The following is a 14,456-nucleotide window of genomic DNA, read 5'->3' as shown; positions in this document are numbered from 1 at the left end:
TGCTTCATAGCTGAACACAAGCGAAGAATCGCTGCATACTGCATTATCCATGCATCCTCCCGGGCCCCGTGGTACTGGGGGGCCCCCCGACCCCCGAGATCTGCCTCCTGTACATGCTGCCCCGGGACCCACCCCTGGCCCCCCTGTGCCTCCAGCGCCTCCAGGGGGGCCACCTGGGGGGCCTCCGGCACCCCCTCCACACCTAATGTTTCCTCACTCTCCTCTGATGATGCCTCCAGGGATACCGTTGCCAATGGGGGGCGTGCCTCCTGCGTTGTTGCCTGGGGCCTTGGCGCTGCATCATGCTGCAGTTGCAGGTGCTGCAGCAGGTGCAGCGGCAGCAGCAGAGGAAGCGAGGAAAGCGCATGAACGCTCTCTTGCGGGCGGGGGTGCCCTTGGCCCCCATGACGGGGCACCGCATTTGCCTCCGGGTGTTCCCCTTGAACGAGCAGGCAGGGGAGGAGGGGGCCCCCGGGGACCCTCTGGTAAACGCCATAACGCAGAAAGGAGTGGCGGCAACTGGCGTCGCTTACCCAAGGAGGAGAGGCTGAGCCGCATGCACATGCAGCAGCAGCAGAGGGGGAGGTCGGATTGGCGGGGTACTGGAGGGAGCAGCAGAGACAAACACTCTGCAGGAAGCCGGTGGAGAGGAAGTGGAGGGGGGGGACACCAAGGGGAGGGAGCAGGCGCCCCCATGAAACGGTCGCGTGCTGCTTTGAGGGGTTTCAGGGGCCCCTCGGGTCCCCCTGGGGGTATCTCTGGGGCCTCTTCAGATTCAGAGTTGTCACTTATGTCAGTTGCATCCCAGGAGCAAGAGCAGCAGCAGCAGCAGCAGCAGCGAAAGCGGGAACAGCAGGAGGACCATCAGCAAGGAAGGAGGAGTCCGTCTGTGGAAATGTTGCAGCAGCATGGGGGCCACCTAGCTCCTGGTGAGGGTATGAAGGGGGCCCTTACCCCTATATCTTCTCTCTCGGGTTCGGAGTCCGACTTATCTTTGTCTGCCGCCTCTGCTTCATCGGAAAAGGGGGGCCCCCCTGAGGGTGTCGGGGGCCCATCGGACGGGATTGGTGGGGGCCCCGCTGACGGGTTTGGGGGCACGCGTGAGGGGTTTGGGGGCACGCGTGAGGGGTTTGGGGGCCCCCATGAGAGTTTTAGGGCCTCCTCCGAGGGGTTTGGGCCCTCACCTGAGGGGTTTGGGCCCCCCCCTGGGTTGGTTGGGGGAGAAGCGGATGTGGGGTATATAGGGGAGCGTACTCGTGATGTGGTGGGATCTGGAGTGGAACGCCGGAGCAATAACAACACCAGCAACAACAACACCAGCAGCAGCAGTAACAGGAGGGGTGGGGGTCAATTTTTGTTTGATCTTTGGGTCCCCACAACCTTCCATCCAGGTGGTAAAGAAGCAGCAAAAGTGCTGCTAGGGGTCCGGGGCTGCATGCACAAAGAGCTGCAGAAGGCAGCAGGGGCCCACGTGCAACTATATGGCAAGGAATTGAAACGTAACACGAATAAACATGAATATGACGCATTCAGGTATTGTTTATAGTCACCAATTTCTCTCCTTTCTTCTTTATATTATTATCTGTCTAATATATTTATTTATATTGTCTGTTTATAATATAATCTATTTCTGAATATACACATATATGTATATTTATATGTATATATGCATACGCCTAGGAGAAGTATCCCCTTGATTGTGCCTAGTTATTTGCCCTCGTTGCTGTGTTAAGGTGTGTGTTACTTAATGTTTTATTCAAGTGTATATTGTTTTTCCTTTTTTTATGTTTGTATGTGTTAAAATATGTGTTAATTTCTGTTATGCTAGGGTTTAGGGTTTAGGGTTTAGTGTTTCTTGTTTAGCGTTTACAGTTTAGGTTTCATGATTCATGATTCAGGATATAGGTTTTATGATGTATGGTTTATGTTTATAAGGGTTTAGGGTTTAGGGTTTAGGGTTTATGCATATGTGTGCAGAGATAATCAACCATTACATTTAGTGGTGAGTACGGATAGACACCGTAACCCTAATCCTTCTCCTCGTGAGCAGCTGCAGATAGTTCATCGTTTGCAGCATATGTTGGAGTCCTTAGTTCGTGATTCATGGCCATCAACAGCACCACATCCTCCTCCTTCCTTCTATGATAAACAAAGATGCTTGGGGCCCTCTACGGGGCCCCTTGTAGAAGTTAACCCTCTTGATGGATCATGTAGGGTACGAACAGGACCACCAAATACACCATCATCAACTGCTCCTCCTCCTTCTGCAGCAACAGCAGCAGCAACAGCTGCTGGTGCTCCTCCTACTGCCCCTGCTGCAAATGCTGCGGCAGCAGCAACCGGTGCTGCAGCAGCACCGGGTTCAGAGGCAGCAACAACGCAACAGCAGCAAGATGATGATGCAAGGGGTGGGGGGGGTAGTAGGGGCCCCTCACGCCTCCACTCTCACGGAAGCGATCCTCTAACAGCAGTGGGGCCCCCAGGAGGGGGCCCAACTGTTACTCAACCCTTTCAGGGGGGCCCTCAGGGGGGCCCCCTTCCCTCTTCTTCAGACACAAGGAATCCAGATGGAACAACAGGAACGCCAAATTCATTTTCTCAGCATGCTGCTGCTGCTGCTGCAGCAGGCAGCCAACAGCAACCACTGGGGCTTCAACAGCAGCAAATGCAGCAGCAACTGCAGCAGCAACTGCAGCAACAACCACAAGCGGAAGGTGTTGCAGCAAGAGGGGCCCCTTGCGGTCCTTGGGTACAGCCGGATACAAGTCTAAGCCCAACCGCCGGGCATACAGGTAAGATGAATGCAAAGATTGCATGCGTGCATGCATGCATATACGCATGAACCACGATGCGCTGATAGAGGGGGAGAGACAGAGACGAGAGACAGAAAGAAAGATACAGACAGACAGAAAGAAACAGAGAGACAGAGAAGGGGGCAGAAGAGCAGCAAACGGAGAGGAAGAAGAGAGGAAGAAGAGCGTCTCTCTTCCTGTTTAACGTGTTTTTATTTCTCTCTCTTTTATTATTAGGGTTTAGGGTTTATGGTTGTGTTGTTGTGTGTTTGTGCTCAGAGATTCGCTATCAAGGAGATCCTTTGCTGCTGCTAGATGTACCTCCTTCCTTGTGTCTGCTACTGCTGACGCTGCAGGGTTTGCATGCATTATTAGCAGAGGAGGGCCCCTGTCTTTCTTCTGCGTTACCCCTTCGCTTCCAGCATAAATGGTTAGTACCCCTATTATATACAACAGCAGAGTATGGATTTGCTGCATGCAGCCCCATTTCATGGGGGGATACACTAGAGGGATTTGTTAAACATTTTCCTGAGGTGCTTACTCTTACAAGGGGGGCCCCATGGGGGCCCTTCAATACAGCAGATGAATCTAGGGGGGGAACCAACAGCAACCCCACCGATAACAACACGCATAACTCCTTCACCGTAGCGTCCGTTAAGACACCCCAATTCAGGGCCGTTGCTGCACGCATGCGACAGCTGCTAGCAGCATAAATGCACCATCTGCATGCAGCCGCATGCAGATGCATGCAGGCATGCATGCATGCGTTCCGGTGGGTGCATGCGTGCATACAAGCGCGATGGTGCTTGCATGCATTTGGTTGCATGCATCAAGTGCATGCATGTGCATGCATGCATGCGTGAATGCATGCTTGCATGCGTGCATGCGTCATGGAGAGGACGAAACGATACAGCGGTCTTCGCTTCTTCTTCTTCTTTTATTATAAAAGTTATGTATGCGTCTGAATAAGGGCATAAAGACGAATAAAAGATTAATACAGTTGTTGCATGCAGTGTAGAGCTCCCTGTACACCCCAAAATAAAAAGGATCCCCTCCTCTATAATTTATGTTATAAACGCATGCATTACTGCATGCATAGGCACAACAAGGAACATACTCTGTGGAGATATAAACGTATTATATATATAGATCTATATGCATATAATATATATACATACATATACATACGTATATATACAGATCTATATGCGTATATTAATATATACGTATATATATACATTCATACATCTATATAAATCTATATGTATATTATATGCATGCAGATACCCAGACAAGAAGATCTGCATGTATTTATATAAAACATTTGTTTGTTTATGCGGTTGTTTATACACCGTAAACCGGGTGTACGAACACCTCATGATTGCATGCAGATCTATGTAATGAACTGTAGAGGAGGAGCGTTGCTGCACATTGGGGTGTATGTAGACCTCTTTGCATGCGCATGCATGCGTGCATGCATAAAAGCGAAGAAAAAAAAAGGTGCCTGTACACCCTACATAATACGTGAAAAGGGATGTACACTACAGGTGGTTAACTCATCTTTTTATTATTTACATATAAACATATATTTATATATATACGTATATACGTATATATACGTGTACATATATATCCATATATATTTATATATATACGTACATATATATACATATATATTCTTGCATGTTTTCTCGCATGCGTATTTCTCTGTCTCTTTGTGTCTCTATCACTTTCTCTCTGTGTCTCTTTGTCTCTGTGTCTCCTTTTCTCTATGTGTGTCTCTCTTTGTCCCTTTCTTTCCCTTTTTCTCTTTTTCTGTTTCTTTCTCTCCATATAAATGTTTGTATATGCTTGCATATACACACTAATTAACTAGATCTATTTAATTAGGCAAGAAAGAAAAAAGAAAAAAAAAAGAAAATAAAAGAAATAATAAATAACAAATATAATTAAATTAAACAAAAGAAATATTTTATTTATATATTCTTTTTTTTTTAATAAATACATAAAAAAAGAAAAAAAAAGAATAAATTAGTGTATAATAATAACGTAAACCCTAAGGGTTTAATAGCGATAGATGCTCCTTATATATAATACAGTAGCACTGCCATTAACTTGAAACTTCGTAAACCCTAAACCCTAAACCCTAGCAAAGAAGGGTTTAGGGTTTAGGGTCTGCAGCACGTGTTGTTTGCGCAACAGCAGCGGGGGGGAATAACAGCTTGGGGTGTCTCACCGTAAACCCTAAACCCTAATTTCTAGGGTTTAATAGAGTGTTTTACTAGATTATGTAGTGTGCAGGAGGAAACAGCCTCATCAGACCAGTTCAAACACTAAACCCTAGACCCTAGACCTTAAACACTAAACCCCAAACCCTAAACCCTAAAACGAACTTAGGCCGTATGTCGTCAGTTACTGGCAGTGTACAGACGGCCCAAAACATTGTATTCATTGGACTTTCGCATGCACTAATGTACCTCTCTATTCGGCTCCCAACCCTAAACCCTAAACCCCTAAACCCTAAACCCTAATTCCAGAATTGTTAGTGTCGCACCCCATCCAAGCGTCCCGAGTCGGGCGGCGAATAGATTTATAACGAATTCTGCATGCAGGCAAAACCAGTTTCGTGTTGAAAGCTAAACCGTAAATCCTAAACCCTAAACCCTAAACCCTCAGGGCCGCCTCGCACGCACGGTGCGGGTGACCTTGCGGGACGTCTCCTGCTGTCCATCGGTAAACCCTAAACCCTAATCCCTAAACCCTAAATCTGCAAACACTAAACCCTAAGCTAGAGGCACTAAACCCTAAACCCTAAACCCCCAACTGTCTAGATCTCAAAGACGTGTCTGTGACAGGGGAATGAAACAACGCAAGCCCGTGAGCGTCCAGGGTTTAGGGTTTAGGGTTTAGGTTCTGCGCCTCTGAAGATAAATACTTTTTAGGGTTTTATATTGAAATGGTTGTTTAAAAGATGTAATAGAATTATAGAAAGTGCGAAAATTACTCGAAAACGCTGCAGTTACAGCGCAAAGGCTACGGTGTCTTGCGCTAAGAGCAGCAGCAGCAGCGACAGCAGCAGCAGCAGCAGCAGCGGCAGCAGCCCTGCAGCCTATTAAGCGGCTCTATCTTTTTAGCAAACACTAATTATGTGTTGATGGATATTTTGAAGTGAAAACAAAAGCCAGAACAGGCGCTCTTGCTGCTGTTGCTGCTGCTAGTGCAGCTGCAGCAGCAGCAGCAGCAGCGGCACCGGCGCTGGGGGTCGTCCGGAGCCGAAACAGCAGCAGCAGCAGCAGCAGCAGCAGCAGCGGCAGCAGCAGCAGCAATTGTTGAGCAGAGTCATGTCATGTTTTACTAATTATGGGTTTACTCAACGGGTGAAAGGCAGCTGCAGCAACTGCAGCAACAGCAGCAGCAGCAGCAACGGCAGCAGCGGCGCTGCCCCGTTTGACTCAGCAGCAGCAGCAGCAGCAGCAGCAGCAGCTGTCTCTTGCCCTGCTGCTGACTTCCTGTTTCTCTGTCTCCTTTGCATGCATTAAGAGACACTTGGCTCTCTTAAGAGCCCCGATTTCTCCTTCAGGGCCCTCGCCTGCCCGCTGCTGATTCGGCCGCAGCGGCCCTCTTGTTGTGTCTGCTGCAGCAGCAGACGCAGCAGCAACAGCAGCAACAGCATCAGCAGCAGCATTCCTTTTGTCCATAAACAACAAAGATATAACCCCTTAAGGCCTCTTCATTCGCGTCTCCTGGGGGCCCCCTGCCGCTGCCGACGCCGGCTGCAAAGAGACGGCAAGGGTTTAGGGTTTAGGGTTTAGGGTTTGGGGTTTAGGGTTTAGGGTTTGGGCTTTAGAGATGAGCGATAAAGACGGCGAACCTATAAACACTCTAAAGTGCAGTGTAGAGCCGCCGCATGAGTAACGCCCCCGGTGGACAATAGACGACCAGCAGCAGCAGCAGCAGCAGCAGCGGCAGCAGCAGCAGCAACAGCAGCGGTAGCAGCAGGGGTTCACCAGCAGCAGCAGCAGCAAACAATGGAACAAACATTGATTAAAAACGCTGATGGAGCCGCTGAGGCCCCCTGTGATGCAGCAGTTGCGAGGGCTGCTGCTGCTGCTGCAGCTGTTGCTGCTGCTGGGAGTCTCAGCAACAGCAACGGCAGCAGCAGCAGCAGCAGTAGCCAGATAGCTCACAGCAAGCTTCAACAAGAACCGTCTGCTACATCACTAAGACCAGCAGCAGCTGCATCTGGTGACCAGCCGCAGGGAACAGCATCAGCAGCAGCAGCGGCAGCAGCACCCGCCGCAGCAGCAACTGCAGCAGCAGCAGCAGCAGCAGCAAGAATTGGCAGCAGCAAACAAGGAGAAGATGTGCAGTGGAATAGTCTCCTCTGTAAACATTTCCTCTTTGGTCGCTGCGCTCGTAAACGTTGCCGTTTCTTGCATGCAGAGGGAGCAGCAGCAGACACCAAAGCAGCAGCAGCAGCAGCAGCAGCAGCAGCAGCAGCAGCAGGTACTGCCGCAGCAGCAGCAGCTGCTGCTGCTGCTGCTGGTGGTGCTGCTGTGGGAGATGTAGGCTGTGTAACAGCGCATGCAACTCCTCCGCATACACAACATGGATACGATTTGCAGCAGCAGCAGCAGCAGCAGCGCCAGCAGCAGCAACAGCAGCAGCAGCAGCAGAACATACACGCCACCAACGGACCATCGATGCAAGGTGAGACTTTTGCTGCAGCTGTACATACACCTACAAGAAACACTGGCAGCAGCAGACACAGAAGACGCAGCAACAGCAGCAGAAGTAGCAGCAGCAGCAGCAGCACGAATTGTTTTTCGCTGCGTGTTTGTTTGCTGCAGGACCCAACGGCAGCAGCAAAATGCCTGACGATAGCAACACCGGAGGCAGCAGCATAAAGCAGAAGCAGCAGCAGCAGCAGCAACAGCAGCAGCAGCAGCAATCGCAACGACAGCACCGGCAACAGCATCGGCAACAGAGGCAGCAGCAGCGTGCCCAGCAGCAACAGCAGCAGCAACAGCAGCAGCAACACTTCTACAAGGGCAGGTAAAGCATTATCCCAATTCCTCCTGCGCTGCTGCTGCTGCTGCTGCTGCTATTGCTGCTGCTGTTGTTGTTAATACTCTTTTGCTGCAATCCACAGCGGCTTTCTCCCTGCTGCTGTTCTTGCTGCTGCTGCTGTTCTTGCTGCTGCTGTTGCGTGTATGCGTATGTGTATGTGTGTCTGTGTGTTTCTTCTTGCTCCGCGTGTTGTCTCATCCCGTCTGTTGCTGCTGCTGCTGTTTCTGTTTTTGCTGCTGCAGAGGCGCGATGCTGCTCCCTGCATGCAGCGGGAAGACAGGGTTGCAGGCTGCGGCAGCAGCAGAAGGCACGAGCAGCAAAACTGCTCCTCAAGGGTCTCTTCGTGGTCTTGCAGATTCAAGTATGACTCCTGCTGCTGCTGCTGCTGCTGCAGCAGTTGCTGCTGCTGCAGGGAACACTGTTCCTGCTGCAGTTGGTTTGCCATCTGCTGCAGCAGCAGCAGGCAGCGGCGCGCAACACTTTTGCCTCCCGAATGCTTCTTGGGGATACAACAAACCAAGCCTCCCTGCATGCAGCAGCAGCAGCACGAGCAGCACACCAGCAGCAGCAGCTGCTGCTGCTGCTGCTCTTCGCGGCCACCGGCCCTCTGCGGCGGAGGAGCGTCATAGAGAAGCAACAGCAGTGGGACGTGGTTATGGTGGGGTGAAGGCGGCTCCTCCATCTGCTGCTGCGGCTGCTGCTGCAGCAGCAGCAGCAGCAATGGGGTTCCGTATAGATAATTGTGTTGGGGCCCCACAGGGGACTCTTAAGGATTTACGGGGTGTGCAGACAGCTGAGGGATTAGCAGATAAATACCAAGCTCCTTTTGTTTGTGTATATATTCCTTATTCTGGTTATTTAATTCATTTTCCTGGTACAAGAGAGTCTGCCGCTGCTGCAGCAGCAGCAGCTGCTGCTGCAGCTGCTGCTGCTACTTCCGGTGGTGGGTGCAGCAACAACGGAAACACACAGACACAGCATACACCCAATGTGCATGCAAAAGGAAAAAGAAACCCTACAGAGTACTGTACCAGTATGCCTATGCATGATGCAGCAGCAGCAGCAGCAGCGGAAGCAGCAGCAGCAACTATTCCTTCCTACTGCTGCAATACCGAGTACGAGAAACAGCAGCAGCAACAGTTGCATCTGCAGCAGCAACCGCAGCAGCAGCAGTACCAGCAACAACGGCACTGCTTAGCTAGGGGACCAGCAGCAGCGGCAAACCCCTACACATCACAGCAGCAGCAGCAGCAGCAGCAGCAGCATTTTACGGGGCAGCGGAGGAACTCCGATTATCAGCAGCATCAGCAGCAGTATCAGCAGCAGCATCAGCAGCAGCTGCTGCTGGCGCAGCAGCACCAGCAGCAGATGCCCCCACCGCCTCCTCCACCACCTCCACCACAGCAGCAGCAGCAGCAACTGCAGCAGCTGCCGCTGCTGCAGGAGCAGCTACAGGGACTATGCATGCCATCAGGTAAGGGAGGGTTTTCTCTTGCCTCTACTGTCTCTGTCTCTTCTTTCCTTAACAGCATCAGCAGCAGCGAGCAGCAGCAGCAGCAGCAGCAGTTGCTGATGGGGGAACCAACAACAGCAGCAACAGAAGGAGAGGAAGAAACAGCAGCATCGCAGCTAACTCCGGATAGCAGCAGCAGCAGCAGCAGCAACGGCACAAAAAGCAGCAGCAACAGCAGCGGCAGCGCAAGCGGATCTGCCTCTGCAGCTGCTGCCGCCGCTGCTGCAGCAGCTGCTGCTGCAGTTGCAGCCACAAGAAAAGGCGAACAGCAGCAGCAGCAACAGCAGCAGCAGCAAAAGCCTTTATGGTGTGGCTCTGTGGTGGGTCTCCAAGCAGCAGCAGCGCAGCACAGGAGTTGTTGGACGCAGGCTGCGCACGACTCGCAACAGCAGCAGCAGCAGCAGCAGCAGCAGCCGTTTTGGCTACCTTCATTAGATGCTCTTGATGGAGAAGCAGCATGGCAGGGAGGGGACTGCAGCGGAGACATTCCTGCTGCTGTTGCTGCTGCAGTTGCTGAAGCAGCGAGTGTTGCTGCAGGCAGCAGCAGCAACAACAACAACAGCAGCAGCAGCAGCATGCCCTCTAATGAAAAGAGAAGGGGGAAGCAGAACCTGTTTGCTGCCTTCCAAGATGATAGGCATGCAGCAGCAGCAGCAGCAGCAGCAGCAGCAACTCCTAGAGACATGGGGGAGCTAGCACAGCTGTCTCCTACTGCAGCACTAATTGCTGCTATATGGGGTGCAGAAGAACCCTCTACCCATCCTGTTGCTGTCTCCAAATAGCAGCAGCAGCAGCAACAGCTGCAGCAGAAGCAGCAGCAGAAGAGCGACAGCCGCAGTTGTCAACGCTGCAGCGACTGCCGCAGGAGCAGCAGCAGCAGCAACAGCAGCAACAACAGCCGCAATTGCTGCTCTCTTTTAGGCCTAGTTTAAGGCAACAGCAGCAGCAGCAGCAGCTGGTGCTGCTGAACCAGCAGCTGCAGCAAGAGCAGCAGTTGCAGCAAGATTATCAGCAGCAGCAGCTACAGCAGCTGCAATATCAGCAGCAGCAGCAGCAGCAGCGGGAGGATGTTTGTACAGGTGGTAGAAGAGAGACAAAGACGCAACAGCAGCAAATCGTGGGCCGTTACCCACAGGGCAGCTGCAGAGCTTCTCACTTCTCCCCAGCGGCAGCAGCAGCAGCTGCTGCTGGTGCAGCAGCTGCAGCAGCAGCAGCAGCAGCAGCGAAAAGGACGGAGAGAGGTGTGGAGCACAGGTGTTCGAGCTTAGGCGGTGTACAGACAGAGAACGCCGAGGCCGATCTTACCCATCCGTTCTCCATGGCTAGCTAGCTAGCTAGCCAATTACCTAGCTAGCTAGCCAGCTAGCTAGTTAAGGAGTCAGCTAGCTAGCTAGCTAGCTAGCTAGCTAGTTAAGGAGTCAGCTAGCTAACCAGTCTTATAGCTAGCTGGCTAGATAGCCTTTCTAGGTAGCCGTCTAAGCTGGCGGCTTTGTTGTTACCTAGCTAGCTAGCTAGCTATCCAATTGTTGTTCGCATAGAGGAGCTAGCCAAGTAGCCCAGCTAGCCAAGTGTACAGATAGCTAGCTGTAGCTAGCTAGCCGTTTGTAGACCTTGTTGTGACGAATGTGAGTAGATGCAGACAGCCGCCTAGAGTGCTGCGGCAAGGGAACAGCAGCAGCAGCAGCAGCAGCAGCAGCAACAGCAACAGTAGCACGAGCAGCAGCAGTAGCAGCAGCAGGTGTTTCTGCTGCTGCTGCTGCTGCTGTTGCTCTTGTGTTTGTGGGGCAGTGTGAGGTGTACGTACACCCCTTTGCTGCATGTCTTGATTGTGGTGTCTTGTGTTTTAATTGCTGCTTATGCAGCAGTCTTTTTGTTCCTTATAAAGGTCGCCTTATATAGTATATAAATAAATAAATAAGTAAATAAATAAATATAATTAATTAATTGATTAATTAATTAAATATAATTAATTAATTTATTTATTTATTGTAAAGAAAAAAATAAAAAAATAAAAAAGGCGGCCTCTTTTTCTTGCTGTTTTAACCGCCTTATTAATAAACAGCAGCTGCTGCAGTTGGGGTGTACGTACACCTCAATAACATGTAACTATTTACATTTGCCTATTTGCATTTATTTTTGTGCTGCAGCAGCAGCAGCAATAGCAGCAGCAATTGTAGCAGCAATAGCAGCAGCAATTGTAACAGCAGTAGTAGCAGCAACAGCGGTAATAGGAGCAGCAGAAGCAACATTAGCAGCAGTGGAAGTAACAGTAGCAGCAGCAGCGACAGCCGTAGCAGCAGCAGCAGCAAGGGCAGCACCTAACTAGTGTCTAGCTGGTAGGGTGTGTTATAGTTGTGCTGCTGCTGGTAGGTGTACACATAACGAACAGCAGCAGCAGCGCAGCAGCAGCAGCAGCAGCAGCAACTAATGCGTTAAATATAAATATAATGAAGTTCGTCACATACCTTTAGGTGTACGTTTTTTTTGTCTAAGGGTTTAGGGTTTATAAACCCTAAACCCTTAGACAAAAAAGCGTACCCTTAGACAAAAGAAATAGGAGATATAGTGCACCCAATAAAAGGAAAAGAAAGAAAAAAAAAACCCTTTTACTAATAAATTAATTACTCAATGAATTGTACTAAGAAAAGAATATCGAGGGTTTAGGGTTTAGGGTTTAGGGTAACGCCCAGGTCTGCGCATCCGCACTACTTCTTGCAGAATCGGGTCCTCTACTAGCTATAGACAATTCTCTTTGTTTCTGAGTCTAGTTGCCCGTTCTGTCATAGAAAAAGTTGCAAAAAATGTTCGAGTTATACGGCCAGCCAGGGAGGCACCAAGCAAATCAGAACAGGAATGACTAAAAAGAATCAGAAAAAAGACTAACAGGAAAAAATACAGTTCTATCCAAGCCGAGAGAAAACAATTCTTCCCTAAGAACAGCTTTTCCCTGCTGACGTGGTCGTCCCTGCACAGAAGGTCCCCTATAAGGTCATATATAGTGCTTTCTCTACTTATAGATTCATTATTTCTCTTCCTTATATAACACATAATCCCTTTTCCTCAATATTATGCAACTACAAGAACTAATTCACAAATATACTAATGCTTACTCCGCACGCGTACTACCACTGTCTTATTCGCTGACCTATGGCACCAACTGAGCTACACCTCTCTAGGTACCCTGCCCCTATGTCATGGTAGCACCAACTCCTTTCCACTAACAATTTATCCAAATTTCTAACATTTAGCATTACTTTCTCCCCTGACCGACTCACACTCACATTATACTACTCAAGACCTATCTATTGTAGTGTAGTGCAGCACTACAACTTTTTCCCCCCTTCTTTCTCAGACCCAAGCCGGCTTCCTATAAAACAGCCTATCCCAAGAAGCCGAACATTCACAAATCTCCCAAACAATGAAATAACATAAACATATAAAACACACGGAATCACTGTTGGTTATACAAACGACTCTGGTATAAACAAGACACACCCTCTACCCCCCCGTGCAGACGAAAAGGAGAGGCCGCGGAAACACCAAACTAACACAAAATTAGAGTTTAAACACCCATATACGTCAAATTAATACAGAAATTCATAGAAAAACACCAAATATAAAAAAAAAGAACATCATGTTGATGGGGTCTTGTTGGATGAGTCTCGTTGTTCGCGCTGACGTTGGCGTTGACGACGCCGCCAAGCTCGTACCAACGCCGGACAGCCCAAGAGGTGGTGAGCCGGCTCCCAGGAAGCTAACCCTTCCGGGGCACCCCTCCACTTGACGAAATAACGAGCAGATGCTCCACTCCACCGTTAATCTAATATATAGTCCACCAGGTACTGATCGGTCGGATACCCTGTCGTAGGAGGCCAGCCCACTGGTGAGTCCTGCGGGACTTGATCTGGCCGACTAGGGTGGTGGGCGACTAGTAGCGACACATGGAAAACATTATGACCCCCATAACTAGAAGGTAGGGTCAGGCGGTAGGCCACTTTACCGATACGTTCAGTAACAGCAAAGGGCCCCCTTTAACGAAGTTCAAGTTTATCGGCCGCTTCGTCTTCAGCGACTTCAGTATCTTCAATGAGCGTCGGATCGAATTCGGGAAATGCACGCTGCACTATTAGAAAGAAGTCAGTGACGCTCAACTATTGGAGCGCCTTCTCACGCCTACGCAGCTCGCGTTTCAAGACTAGTTCGTCGATACCTATGAAGCCAGCCCATGCGCCGTCATCGCGCAGAAACGCGACCCCCCTCTCTTCCAAATATTCTCGCGTCTTATACTCCAAGATCGCATCAACGGTATTATCCCAGTCTTTTTTCTTTATTTCGGCATCCATACGGGCAAATTCAACATGCCATTCGGACAGGAGGGTTGATTAACCTCCGGGCGCGCGCGAATGCCGGCTCAAGCTGCTCGACCATGCTCTTGAGTTATTCAGTAGCAGAGTATAGCAGTTTGATCATTTTCTCATACTTGCGTATCTCAGCGTTGACGGCCTTGCGGTAATCAGAGACCATAGCAGCACGCCTCTTCCACACTATTTCATGCTCGGGGTCGTAGCCCGTGTAAGCCAAGCGACGCGCCGCCTTAATCCGCTGTATCCGCTCCACCTTTCGCCTATCAACGCGTCTACAAAACACGTTCTTTTCATGGAAATATTTTGCTACCATGGCTTTGGGGTCTAATGGGTTACTTAGTACTAGAGCGCGGCGCATCATTTCCTAGTAGGTCAGGTGCATTGCAAGCATGATAGCACCGGGACTAGTTAGTTCGGACAGCAGGCGGTCCCACACGCTTTCAAGGTTTTCACGTTTATGTTGCACAGCTCTAGCTAAGGTTTTGATAGGAACTTCTTCCTTCTTGGAGGACGAACCAGCGGCATCCGCTGTTGTAGTCGCCTAGTGCTGCCTCGTCAATTGCTCGCTTCAATGCACCCGCGTTGCACAGGGCTTCGACGAATAACGTGTATGCCCAGGAGGCGCTTTCCGCTTCACCGCCGCCGCCGCGATCTTGGCTAGGATTGCGCCTACTTAAGTTATAAGGCGCCTCCTGTGTGGCGGCGGGGGACGGGGGC

At 50.2% G+C, this 14,456-nt stretch overlaps 3 protein-coding genes across 3 annotated transcripts; 2 read left to right on the top strand and 1 right to left on the bottom strand.

The window, feature by feature from the left end:
* Positions 1-49: 49 nt before the first annotated feature.
* On the top strand, positions 50-3,505 carry EMWEY_00008460 (hypothetical protein, conserved; the record flags this gene model as incomplete). Its single annotated transcript, XM_013482148.1, has 4 exons — positions 50-1,533; positions 1,978-2,792; positions 3,072-3,222; positions 3,343-3,505. The coding sequence occupies 4 exons, from the start codon at positions 50-52 to the stop codon at positions 3,503-3,505; spliced, it is 2,613 nt and encodes an 870-aa protein (XP_013337602.1).
* Positions 3,506-6,820: 3,315 nt separating this feature from the next.
* On the top strand, positions 6,821-11,697 carry EMWEY_00008450 (zinc finger (CCCH type) protein, putative; the record flags this gene model as incomplete). The annotated part of the gene is made up of 7 exons (XM_013482147.1): positions 6,821-7,502; positions 7,643-7,847; positions 8,105-8,643; positions 8,917-10,113; positions 10,161-10,616; positions 11,009-11,171; positions 11,523-11,697. The coding sequence occupies 7 exons, from the start codon at positions 6,821-6,823 to the stop codon at positions 11,695-11,697; spliced, it is 3,417 nt and encodes a 1,138-aa protein (XP_013337601.1).
* A 2,115-nt stretch (positions 11,698-13,812) lies between these two features.
* On the bottom strand, positions 13,813-14,456 carry EMWEY_00008440 (hypothetical protein; the record flags this gene model as incomplete). Its single annotated transcript, XM_013482146.1, has 2 exons — positions 13,813-13,999; positions 14,256-14,456. Coding segments are annotated over 2 exons (388 nt in total), but the record flags the coding sequence as incomplete, so codon positions are not given.

Source organism: Eimeria maxima, genomic scaffold (assembly GCF_000499605.1).
Source record: "Eimeria maxima Weybridge genomic scaffold, Emw_scaff53, whole genome shotgun sequence".
NCBI lineage: Eukaryota > Apicomplexa > Conoidasida > Eucoccidiorida > Eimeriidae > Eimeria > Eimeria maxima.
The sequence above is the reverse complement of the archived record's forward strand: the minus strand, read 5'-3'. Positions and strand labels throughout refer to the sequence as shown.